The 12,707-nt window shown below is 37.5% G+C and overlaps 1 protein-coding gene across 2 annotated transcripts in view; it reads right to left on the reverse strand.

Annotated features, from left to right (window-relative positions):
* The window catches only part of CHD1 (chromodomain helicase DNA binding protein 1), a 74,819-nt gene that overhangs the window by 61,118 nt on the left and 994 nt on the right, over nucleotides 1-12,707 (reverse strand). For both annotated transcript variants that reach the window (XM_010831965.1, XM_010831964.1), the window contains exon 2: nucleotides 10,826-11,025. In XM_010831965.1, the coding sequence (XP_010830267.1) occupies nucleotides 10,826-10,878 (53 nt within the window). In that variant the 5' untranslated portion in view covers nucleotides 10,879-11,025. The remainder of the gene's footprint in view (nucleotides 1-10,825; nucleotides 11,026-12,707) is intronic.

Below are 12,707 nucleotides of genomic sequence, written 5' to 3' on the forward strand. Positions count from 1 at the left end.
TAAGTTGGGGCCTGTAGTTATTTTTATAGACCATTATCCACTTCAACAGGCCTAGAGAAACAATATGGAAATTAGCAGATATTGAGTACTTAAAAAATTCTTTTTTTTTAAAATTAGAAGTCAAAGGCTTTCAAACTTTTGGGGGCATGACTTACATAATACATTTTATATACTGATGCAGTGCACACATGCAACATAACAAAAGTTTGATGAAATAATATTCTACAAAAGAACATTACTAGCTTACATTATTCTTTCATTTAAAAATCCAATTATGATACTCTAATGTGTGTTTCAACTCACTATTTACAATATATTAGCCTAGAATAAGTCACTTAAAAATGAGAAGGGTTCACCTAGATGCTAAGATCAGACCACCTTTAAGTTCTATAAAATTACATTGTATTAAAATGTTATCCTCCAAATCCTTTACGACAGGCCATAAAATAATTATCAAAATTTGAGAAAATCTGTGAAGCATTCATCCCCATGGGTCTGAAAACCAGTTAACGCCTTTGTTAGGGACTAAAGGACAAACACAACAGCTCCTTTTAGCATTCTACATTACCAACCCCAAAAAAATTCTATCAGAAAGTACACTCAAAGTACAGTATTATTCTTAAAGTTTCTAACTGAATAAATGAGAATAAAACTGCCAGAAATAGATGCTAAGAAAGATAACATTTAGCAAGACTAATTTCAAAGATGATCAAGTTTAGTTATGCTAAATCTGAGATAAAGACAGTAAACTCAAAAGTTTCTCTAGTAAGCATCCAGAAATCAGATTAGAAATCAAGACTATGTATACATAGATGTCAAAGTTACAATAATTTCACAAAACACATATGAAATGTGTTATAATATTATTGATATGATAAAACCCTCCTATTATTTATAATTATAACCAGTAGGCAAAACTTAATGATATTTACTGGAGAAGGAAATGGCAACACATTCCAGTATTCTTTCTTGGGAAATCCCAGGAACAGAGGAGCCTGGTGGGCTACAGTCCATGGAGGTCACAAAAAGTCAAACAATGACCGAGCACACACAGAGCACAGAAAGATGAACCATCTTCTCTGAGGGAATTTAGACTAATCTAACTGTTTTCCATCAGCCCCACTCCTTTACATAAAAGTTCTTCAGCATAATGTACTGTCTTGTAACACTGTATTTCCTGGGTATAAAAAATTACTCTTTCAGTTCAGTTCAGTCGCTCAGTCAGTCTTGTCTGACTCTTTGAGACCCCATGGACTCCAGGATGCCAGGCCTCCCTGTCCATCACCAGCTCCCGGAGTTCACCCAAACCCACGTCCATCGAGTTGGTGATGCCATCCAGCCATCTCATCCTCTGTCGTCCCCTTCTCCTCCTGCCCCTAATCCCTCCCAGCATCAGACTCTTTTCCAATGAGTCAACTCTTCGCATGAGGTGGCCAAAGTACTGGAGTTTCAGCTTTAGCATCATTCCTTCCAAAGAACACCCAGAAGTGATCTCCTTTAAAATGGACTGGTTGGATGTCCTTGTAGTCCATGGGACTCTGCCAAAGTCTGTCAAAACATCTTTACCACCATAAAAGTCACATTACAAAGACATTTAACATGCATAAAATTTAAATCTACCAGGGTTTTAAATGAGAATTCAAAAATAAACAAAACCCACAAAACTTCATTTTGATACTGGGCTTGATGATATACAGATTAACCATTTGTTTTATGATCAAACTTCCCTGTCTTCTACCTTTGAAGAGTTGCAAACTCTCCTTGTATTTACCATACCCAACTCAAACGTTCTCTTTCTCAACTTTAAGCTTTAGAAAAAAATCTCAAATTTTAACATCACATAGTAGTTGCTCAATAATCCAAACTAAATAACCATCTGAGTAGAGAACTGTATTTCTAAATGCAGTGACAGGAGAGATGTGAAACAGCTAATGGGAATGGTTTCATTAAGGAAAAAGCTCTCCACCACATTTGCGCTTATGCTACAGCTCCGGCACTGTCAACAGTGGATCCCATAAGCCAGTACTGCTTGGCCACAACTATGTGTCTCTGCACTTTAACCTCAATCACTGAGATCTCAACCTATCCACAGCGAAGAAACTTTCAAATTCAGTTAAACATTTATTTAGAGTAGGCTTCCGAGCAGTCCCCTCATATCACAATGATAGATAATGTATTTGTAATTATAAACAGCTATTTTCTCAGTCATTAAAACGTAAGAACTTAATTCTGCTACAAGAGATATCTAGAGTCTCTCTGAAACCAGTAGGTCTAACCAGTTCATTCATATGGAAAATACAGTCCCTCCTCATGGATGTCTCTTAATACATGTAGTGTTTATTCAGCTAGGCTTTCTTTTATCCTCCTTCCACTCAGGACTAAACTATACAAAAAATTCCGTGTGACAATAAACAAACCTCAGGGTAAAGAACTGAAAGCTAAGATGTCCAACACATTCTCTGTTCTAGGGAACTTGCACTTCTTTATTGGGGGGACCCTGATCCTTGTGAAAACCTTCCTCTCCACCTTACTTAAAATACACCATTTGTTATTCTTTCCTTTTCAAATCACAGCATTTCTGGTCACTGTTAAGATTACAGAAGTTTCAAAACTCCATAAAAACTTCCCACACAGCCCATCTCCTCACTCCAGTAATTTGCCCAATTTCTTTTTCTTTTACCTCACTTGCATGTCTATACAACATCATGAGTCTGCATCTTGATTGTGTATTTAAACTTGGTTACTGGGCTTCCCTGGTGGCTCAGCTGGTAAAGAATCTGCCTGCAATGCAGGAGACCTGGGTTCAATCCCTGGGTTGAGGAAATCCCCTGGAGAAAGGAAAGGCTGCCCATTCAAGTATTCTGGCCTGGAGAATTCCATGGACTGCACAGTCCATGGGGTCACTAAGAGTTGGCCATGACTGAGTGACTTTCACTTCACTTCACTTCATTCCATTCTTACTTATAGATCAAAATAATCTTTCTTCAACTTAATTTATAATTTCAAAACTAAATGAAACTAAATGACTCCAGGTTAACAGTTTCATATCTTTGTGTATAAATTTGATATGCTCATACATCTCCTTGGGAATTTAGTTTAATTGAAATTTCTGATTCAGTAGACCTCAGACACACAGGCCAAGTTTTAGGGTGAAGGTATCATTCTGTACAGTACTGGGGTGGAGGATAAATGATTCTGTGCATTTGTCAAAACCCATAAAACTATACATCACAGAGTAAATGTAACATATACAAGTTTCAAACAGAAACCCATGTAATTGAGGATGAAATGTAAACTGATAACTCTAACTTTATTACAAATTTATGACATAACCACACTGAAGGGATGAAAGTGAAGGTTGCTCAGTTGTGTCAGACTCTGCAATCCCATGGACTATACAGTCTACAGAATTCTCCAGGCCAGAATCCTGGAGGGGGTAGCCTTTCCCTTCTCCAGGGGATCTTTCCAACCCAGGGATCGAATCCAGGTCTCCCGCATTGCAGTTGAATTCTTTACCAGCTGAGCCACACGGAAAGCCCACTGAAGGGGATAAACAAGAGCAAAGCTAACTTGAATAAAAAGTTTGGAAAAGAGTGCTCTGACTTGAAACCGTAAGGCTATATACAATAGGAACCATACACAAGCTATTGTATTTTGCCTGGTAAATTTGCTTCTTCTGGGGGTATGGCCTAAAAATACTATTCAGTACTTCATTTGTATACTAAGGTTAGAATGTATGCATGGTGGATGGTAGACAGTGGGAGCAAGGTTTTTACTACAGATGGAAGTTACAAAGGTACAAGAAAGGAGGGTTAGGATGAATCCTGTGTCTAGGATCAGAGTTGGAGACAACAGTCCTAATTCATGTTTATCTTACTATGCACACAGATGGACAGATATAGAAGCAACTATAAACACACATGGTTTAACATATATAAACATACATGGATTGGTATAACCTAGCTCTGTCTGCTCTGTCTACTGAGAGGGCCTAGAAGCAGTGACACCTGAGAAGCAACTCAGCACCCAAATCGTGGTTTCTAACATCCTCTTCTCCAATAATAAGGAACCAGGGCTCTTTGGGGAAATGGCTGATTCTAGGACAAAAGAATGGGAGGGTATAAAATGAATACAGAAGACAACTTGAAAGCATTCCCAAAGGGCAAGGCTAAAACAATTTGAGCAGTAAAATACTTACTGGATTATAATTCAAAGTATAAAATATACATGTCCATGGTTATTTAAGTGGATAATGGAATTAATGAGGGAGAAATTACTTCTTTATAGAAGAATTCCATTTAATATTAGGTAGATAGTAGATACTCCCTCCTTGGTAGCTTAGACGGTAAAGAATCTGCCTGCAATGTGGGAGACCTGGGTTCGATCCCTGGGTTGTTGGGAAGATCCCCTGATAAGGGCATGGCAACCCACTGCAGTATTCTTGCCTGGAGAATCCCAGGAACACAGGAGCCTGGTGAGCTACTCCTATTGGGTCGCACAGAGTTAGATGCGACTAAGCACAGCAGATACTCCCTTCCAGGAGGAGGCAGAACTTAATTCTCACCCACCCGACCAATTACCACATCCCTTGAGAGTGGGCTACACATAGTGACTTACTTCCAAAGAATATAGAATGGAAAGGGAAAAACAGTAAATTTATAGTGAAGAAACCTGGCAAACACTATCTTGGCCAAGTGATAAAGGTTAATTAACATCATCAGTAACAACAAGTGGATATTATGCTCCCGATATAATGTGATGAGCAGAGCATTTCATCTCCACTGACACTCTCTCTAAAAACTGATAACCCTATTTTAACCTTTAAACCTAATAAAAAAAATCAGGGAAATTCAAATTGGGGAACATTCTACAGGAGACCTGGCCAGTAGTTCTCAAGACTGATAGAAAAAATTAAGGAAGGACTTAGAAACTTTCACAGATGAGAGAACATTGGGGAAAGTTAACAACTAAATGCAACATGGTATCCTGGATTTAATCTGGAATAAGAAGGCGGCATTAATTGAAAAACCAATAAAATCCAACTAAAGTCCAGAATTCAGTTAATAGTTGCTGGGTTTTGTTTTGTTTTTAAGACTTTAAAGTGGCTATAAATCTGGTTTCCCCTTCTGGAGAGTGGGAATCACAGTACTGTATACATCACAGGAGTTTTGGAAGGATGAGTTAGGATAAACTCATGTAATGCACTATGTACATACACCATGGCTCAGTCAGAGTAAGAGCTCAATAATTATCAGCTGCCATTATTATTGCTTCTAGAGAAATGAAATGTACCCTGCTTCTTGCTTGCATGGCTTATGACACAGCTATCTGGGGGTTCTGAGAAAATAGGACGCATGTGTAATAACATCAACAATAACAAGTAACAAAGGTGGTAAATGACCCCATGCAAACAGCTTCATATATAATACATACAAACTTAATATAAATACAAATCACCAGGGAATCTTATTAAAAGGAAATTCTGATTCAGTAGGTCTGGGATGGGACCCAAGGTTGAACATTATACTGCATCATTAATCAGTTAGGCTAAACAGGTTTGAGACAATTACTGCTGCCCGTTTGAGAACCTCTTTTTGGTGTATTTGTCTATAGTAGAAGTCCTTGTTGATGCCATGGTTCTTGACCCATAGACTAGGAACATAGCATACTTATTTCAAAATGATGCACACTAATGAAAAAGCATATAACTTATAAGGAAATAAAATAACACTTTAAAAAAAAAAAAAAAAACAAGCTCCCAGGTGATGTTAATGCTGCTAGACCAAGAACCACAACTGGAACTACAACATTTTTACTTCTGTAATGTTTTAAACTTTTTCATAAAAAATGTAAAAAAAGTTTTCTCCAACAATTTTTTATATCGTCACCACAAATACTCATATTTTTCAACAGAGAACTGTACCAACTATAACCCACAGGTCACTAGTATCTTAAATAAGCAATGACATAAGCAGCATAAAAAAGGGGCAACTACACGTCAGTATTTGCTCCTACATTATCTCACACCAATGAGAATAAAAGTAACATCACTAAAAATCAAATCACACACAATTCTCTTATCTTTGCCAATTAAAAATTAGTCTAAATACATTAAAGTGATATAGATTAAGCACAACCTTAGAAGTTCTGTCAATTCGGTGAAGAGAGAGAAACACATTACCAAAACTCCTAACAGTTTGAATTTTCAAAGCCTACGAAATGACCTGAGGTGATCTGAGATTCAGCAGCGTGTGTTAACAACTAATGCAACATGGTACCCTAGATATCCCTCATACCAGACACATGAGGGGAAAAAAACTAGTAGGAAAAGATGGAAAAAAAAAAGTACATACTGAATCAAGCAATAGGGATTAGCAAAAAAAAGAGAGAGAGACGTCAAAGAGTCATACTTTCCTACAATTAATGTTGTTGTTGTTTAGTTGCTAAGTCATGTCCGATTCTTTTGTGACCCCGTGGACTGCAGCCCGGCCAGACTCCTCTGTCCATGCGATTTCCCAGGCAAGAATTCTGGAGTGGGTTGCCATTTCCTCCTCTAGGGGATCTTCCTGACCCAAGAATCGAACCAGTGTCTCCTGCATTGGCAGGTGGATTCTTTACCACCGAGCCACTAGAGAAGCCCAATTAATGACATCATAGTTAATTTCAAAAATCGGTTTAACGCAAGGATTGCAAACCATTCTGGCTTTGTGATTGCACATTTTCCTGTCTTCCTTAAAATGCTTCTTTGGCACAAACTTTCGAAATTTAAGAATAAACATCCTTTTTTAAAAAACACTGAGATAACTTCAAAGTAAGCTTAGGAAACACGATTTTATTGCCTTTAAAAATTATTCAAATTCATTTATAAAAACTTATTTTGATGGCAACAAATCTTTCTGGTATGTGTATACATAAAAGCAATGCTTACAAAAATGGCATCCCATAGAAGTCTTTAATAAGACACTAACAGATAGTTGGTGAGATATGTGGCCTTGTGTTCAAATTAACTTTGACTTGGTGTTCTTTAAATTTAACAGGTCATTTAGACTAACCTGGCTTTTTTCTCAAAGCCTCTAAAAAGTCTTTGAGAGATTCTGAATTTCTAAAACTGAGATTTTCACTTAAAATATTTCCATTGATCATATTTCCTACTGAGGAAACACTTTTAAAAGTTGAGATCCAAAGATTCTTGAAGCATAAAACAATGACAATATTTTGAATAAGCCAAGGAAATTTAATTGTAACAGAGTTCCTCTAATGTAAAGTGTACACACATATACATTTAAAACGTATTTATAAGTTTATTAAGTCAAACACTGTGAATGGTATAAAAAGGTACACTATATCAAGGTAAAGAATTCTTGGACTTCCCTGGTGGTCCAATGGTTAAGAATCCACCTGCAAATGCAGGGGACGTGGGTTCCATCCCTGGTCACGGAAGATTCCACATGCTGAGGGGCAACTAAACCTGTGCACCAGCTACCGAGCCCACACACCACAGCCACTGAAGCCTGCACGTCCTAGAGCCCATACTCCACAACAAGAGAAGCCAACACAACGGGAAGCCTGCACACAGCATGAAAGAGCAGCCTCCACTCACAACTAGAGAAAGCCTGCACACAGCACCAAAGACCCAGTGCAGCCAAAGATAACAAATAAATACAATTAAAAAAGAAAAGAATTCTTTTAGAACCAGCTCAACATTACATAGCTATAACGTAGTTATAGTTATCAGCTCTGGATCAATTCTAAGTAGTTAAGACCATCATAACACATCACTAAAATTTCCTTCAATCTAATAATTTTTCATGAGCATACTATATAAAGTGATTAAAATAAATCCTCAAATTTACATGAACAACTTTACATTATTGAAAATCTAATCTGTAGGCAAGCAGAGAAATTCTTCTGAGTATTAAACATTTATCAATCATCCAAAAATCAGCAAAATGTAACTATGTATTTCTGGTCTTTACCCACAAATCTATCTGTGGAGCAAATCATCATTATAGGTAACCTTAAGATAAAAAGTGTCTAAATTTCATTCCAAATAACAAATCCACATAGCTGAGAACTGATGCTTTGAAATCTTTCAATAGTTATCTTCAGAAAGCTTAACTTCAGTTATACAACAAACTTTGCCCTAACTTGAAACTGAGGTACAGGTGCATCCTGACCCACATTTCTTCGTAAATAAGTTTCAAAACTGTCAGTTATAACATAGCCAAACAGACATTCTCCTGTGTATTCTTCTTCCTTTCTGTCAATGGTTACAGAAAGGTTTTCACATGAAAAGAAGCAAACACTTCTGAGTAGAAAGTTAATTATACCAACTAAAAATGCCAAACAACTTCTTGCTTAATTCTACTTCATTTCATAAATTTCAACAAAGGAAAAGAGGAACTCTGAAGCAAAAATACATGTAAAAACTTCTAGCCAATAACAATCAAATTGTATAACATATATTGATTTTAAAAGCAAAAGTATTTCTCCCTTCATCATTTTATATTAATATTCATAGTTATGGTAACTTCTGTTTTTTGCAAGAAACTCCCTGCATCTATATAGTTCACTTCATCACTCTTAACTAGGCACAATCTCCCTCCTCTGTACTGCCTCGTTATGAAAACTTTTGGTGTGGGGGCCCTGAGGCTTAGTAACAACAGTAAAGCAAAGCAAAGTGACATAACAGCATAACAGCAGTAAGGAAGAAAATGAAAGGAAAACATAGGCAGGTCTCCCTTCTACTGATAAACACCACGGTAGTTTGTTGCAACAACTAGATAACTTGACAGCCATAATTCTCAGAAGTACATAAAACATATATGGTAGAAATAATGACTCAGAATAAATTAGAGAATATACTTTGCGATTATTTAAAATGAGTATGCACTGCAAAAATTCCTTTAGGTAAATCTGACTTTACAGGGTTTAACTTTTGTCATCTCTACAATATCAAATTTTATTCACTACTCCCCCTTTACTTTACATACAACGGCAAAATACACAGAATTATTGGAAGAGGCAAGGGTTCAGTATGTGTTAAGTATGTGATCTCTCTACATACTCAACTAGAAAATTTACTCTCAAGAGTCTTATTTCCTATTTCACGGGTAGTTAGGCTCCTGTGTTTCCTCTAGATACTTCTACCTATTAACCATTTCATTGTTCACTAATGAATAAGAGAATGTGGACAATGTGACTCTCCTATTCACTTACTACAGTCAGTTCACCTGTAGAGATTTGAATCAAAGCTGAAATTCAAAGGTTTTCTACTTTAACCCCTCAACTCTGGTCCTTCCAGTTACACTACATTGTTAAATACTTTGTATATTAAGTAGCAGAATGATACTTCAACATTATTCCATTCGACTCTTATTTTACAGTTCAGAAATCATTCAGAGAACTTAAGTTAGCACAGAGACAGTGTCAACTCAGGGTGTGTTAACTCCTAAGACCAATACTTGTCCTACTAAATAATTCTGCTTTCCATAACTGCTCCATTTTTTCTATGATGTTCCTGTTATTCAAACAATCTGCCTTTCAAACTGATAAAGTACACCCAGCAAAACCAGAAAACCTCAAGCCTCAGGTCAAATACATATACCACTGCTTTATTTTCTACCCAACATTTTTCTGAAGCCCTCTTAACTGCCAAGGGTTTCCTGTTCCTTGTCCTTCACATTTCTCCATTACGGTAATTAATGTTTCAGTTATGTACTATTCTATGTTATAAAAAATGTGATGCTAATTTGGAGTGCTCTCTGTATCAGGAAATATTTTAAGACCTTTAAATACAGCATCTCACTTATTCGTCAACTTCAAATAAGATAAATAATACTATAATGCCTATTAAGTACAAAACCCAAAGCTTCAGAGAGGGTTAAAAAATCTGCCATAATTCACAAAGCTAATAAGTACAACTGGGTAAATAATCAGGCAGTCTGACCCCAATATCCATATTCTTGATCTCCCTATATGATAAGTCTATATAACTACATGGATTGTATTATAAATATAGCCAGTAACTTAAAATTTGGGCGCTACAGAAGAATTTTAAAGGTTTTTGCATTTCTTACACATTAAAATACCTTAAGGTTGCTTACTCTGATAAATCCTATCTTCTTTGCAAAGACATGGCCCAAATAAGAATTCTTAACTCATTCATATATAATTAAAACTCAAATTTGAAAAACCAATGGTGGGGGGGGCTGCAGCAACACTTTAACAAATATACAGGACAGAAATGTTCAAAACAACCTTTGCAGTGATAGGAATGTCTTCTATTCTGGTCTCTCCATCTCAGTAGCCACTAGCCATGTGTGACTCTTCAGCACTTGAAATGTGTTTAATGCGACTGAGTACTGAATTTTGAAACATTTTGTAATTTTTAAATAGCCACATATGGGTACTGACTATTACACTGGACAGCACACATATAGAAGACAAAATGCCAGAAAAAAATAAGTAAAGAAATTCTTATTCCTTTTATTTGGAAAATGCAGATAACAGCCAAATCAATTTAAATGTCTTCTTTTACTTGCTCTAGTTTCAATTATTAAACCAAATAATATAAACCTTCAAAGAGATTTAAGTATCCCAATTTTTCTACACCTAAATTTTCCTTTGTGTATCTCAATGGAAAAAATAGTTAAAATCTGTATTTTCAACAAAGCATCATTTATTAGAAACTTTTTTTTACTGTGTGGAAAGGTAAGAGTGAATCTGATCTGAAAACTCTGCCACCTATTAGAAAAGCTAAAAATTACAGTCACATAAGTTTTAAATTGTTGTCATAATAAATACTTGGTAATAACATGCTTACCTTGATTCTCCACTACTGTTTCTAACACTTTCTTCATCACTGTGTCCATTCATTGTAAATATCAAGAAGTTTTAAAATAAAATATAAATCTTCCCAGTTTAAAAGATGAGTATAAATACTGACTCCTCTTTGAATATTAAAAATTCACAGATGAATTTTCTTCAACATTCACAGGTTTCCTAGGACTCTTTTTGACTCACCTAAAAAAAAAAAAAAATTCAGTGAGAAGAAAATTGCCTGTAGAGAAAAACACTGAAGAAGTCTATTTAGAATTTATACTAATCTACCTAAACCAATTAGATTAGATGTGGCAAGGAATGGGTAGGGATCTTTTTCTCAAAATACCTAGGCTTCTATTAACTACATTCTTGACTACTTATTAGAATTGAGCACACCACTGCTTATTTTTGACAGAAGAAATGAAAACGCTTGTGGAGTGACAGAACTTTCAGACCAACTGCAACTGTGTATGTACAGTATACACCACACATTATGGCCAAATAACTAAAGCAGAGTGGTAGTACCTAACATCTACCTAAGTTCCAAATATAGAAAAACGGAGTCTTAATAGATATTTGGTCAAACAAATAAATGAGGGGCGGGGGGAGGGGGGAGGAAGGTTACTGTTAATCCAGCACTAATTCCTATCACCAAGGGCTTCATACACTAGAGTGAGGAAGTTTTGAAAATGCTCACATAAGAACAGGATAGTAAAAAGTGTATCACATAATCTGTGCCAAAAAAAAAAAAAGTACATATCAAAATAAACGTGTTCTTTCACATTTACCGGTAAACTAAATAGTAGAGTTTTGTTTCAATAATACAATATGTATCCAGTTCGGACGTGCAGAGATTCTACTGGAGGGGGAAAAAAAGGTATAGGATAAACACTGTGTTTTTTGTTTTTTTTTTAAGTAAAAGGGTACGGGGCAGAAATCGCAGACTAAAGAGCCAACATTTCCACCTTTCAAAATACCAGCACAACACTGGAGAGTCACCTACAAGCCAACGACGAATAAACAAAGGAGATCTCTGGCAGGGGAGGGAGAGGAAGAAGCGGGGGGAAGGAGACGTCAGATCCTTCCCCAGCCAGAAAGTACCGACCGAGACGGGCGACTGAGAGCAGAGCTGCCCCTCCGACATGAGCACACAAAACTGACTCCTACGATTATTTCCATTCCGCAAGAAAAAAAAAAAAAAAAAGAGGGGGAAACAGGCTGCTGCCAACTCGATTACCGCAAACTCTGCATTGAGATCGCGGTTTTTCATTCCCCAGGGACTAGAGTCCCGTCGACTTGGCAGCAAACTGTTAAACCCCCTCCCCCCTTAAAAAAATTATTTCACGCAACACTCGTTCCTCACGTTAAAGATGAAGGCCACCGGGCCAGAGAGCTTCCCTATTAAAACGATCAGGTCTTAAAAAAAAAAAAAAAAAATCTGGGCACTCTAGCAAACTGCCTCTCTTTCCCGAAAGTCTCTCTTCGCTGAGGAAAAACAAAAGTTCACTTTTCCTTCTTTCCTTTTCACCTTTCACGTTTGCCCCCCTCAAAATGGCTTTTCTCTGGTACTTTCTAACTTCCTTTTTCCTCCCCGTCTTCCTTTTTGCGCGGTCGAGTCCTCAAGCCGAGACCCTCCACGCTCCGTGAGGCTCCCGGGCGCCCGCGGCCCCCGCCGGCCCTCCACACGGCGCGAGGCCGCCGCTTCCCCTCATCCCGTCGCCCTCGCCGCGGCGCCCGTCCTCCGCCCCGGCCTCTCCACGGCCGCTTTCCTCCGGCTAAGTTTTCCAAGCCGGACTCGAGCGGAGCATGGAAACCTCCCTCCCTGCGCTTTCCGCCGCCGCTCGGCTCCCTTCAGCCTGCGCCGCCCACCCCCCGACCCCGGG

Source organism: Bison bison, unplaced genomic scaffold, assembly GCF_000754665.1.
Source record: "Bison bison bison isolate TAMUID 2011002044 unplaced genomic scaffold, Bison_UMD1.0 scf7180017864533, whole genome shotgun sequence".
Classification (NCBI taxonomy): Eukaryota; Metazoa; Chordata; class Mammalia; order Artiodactyla; family Bovidae; genus Bison; species Bison bison.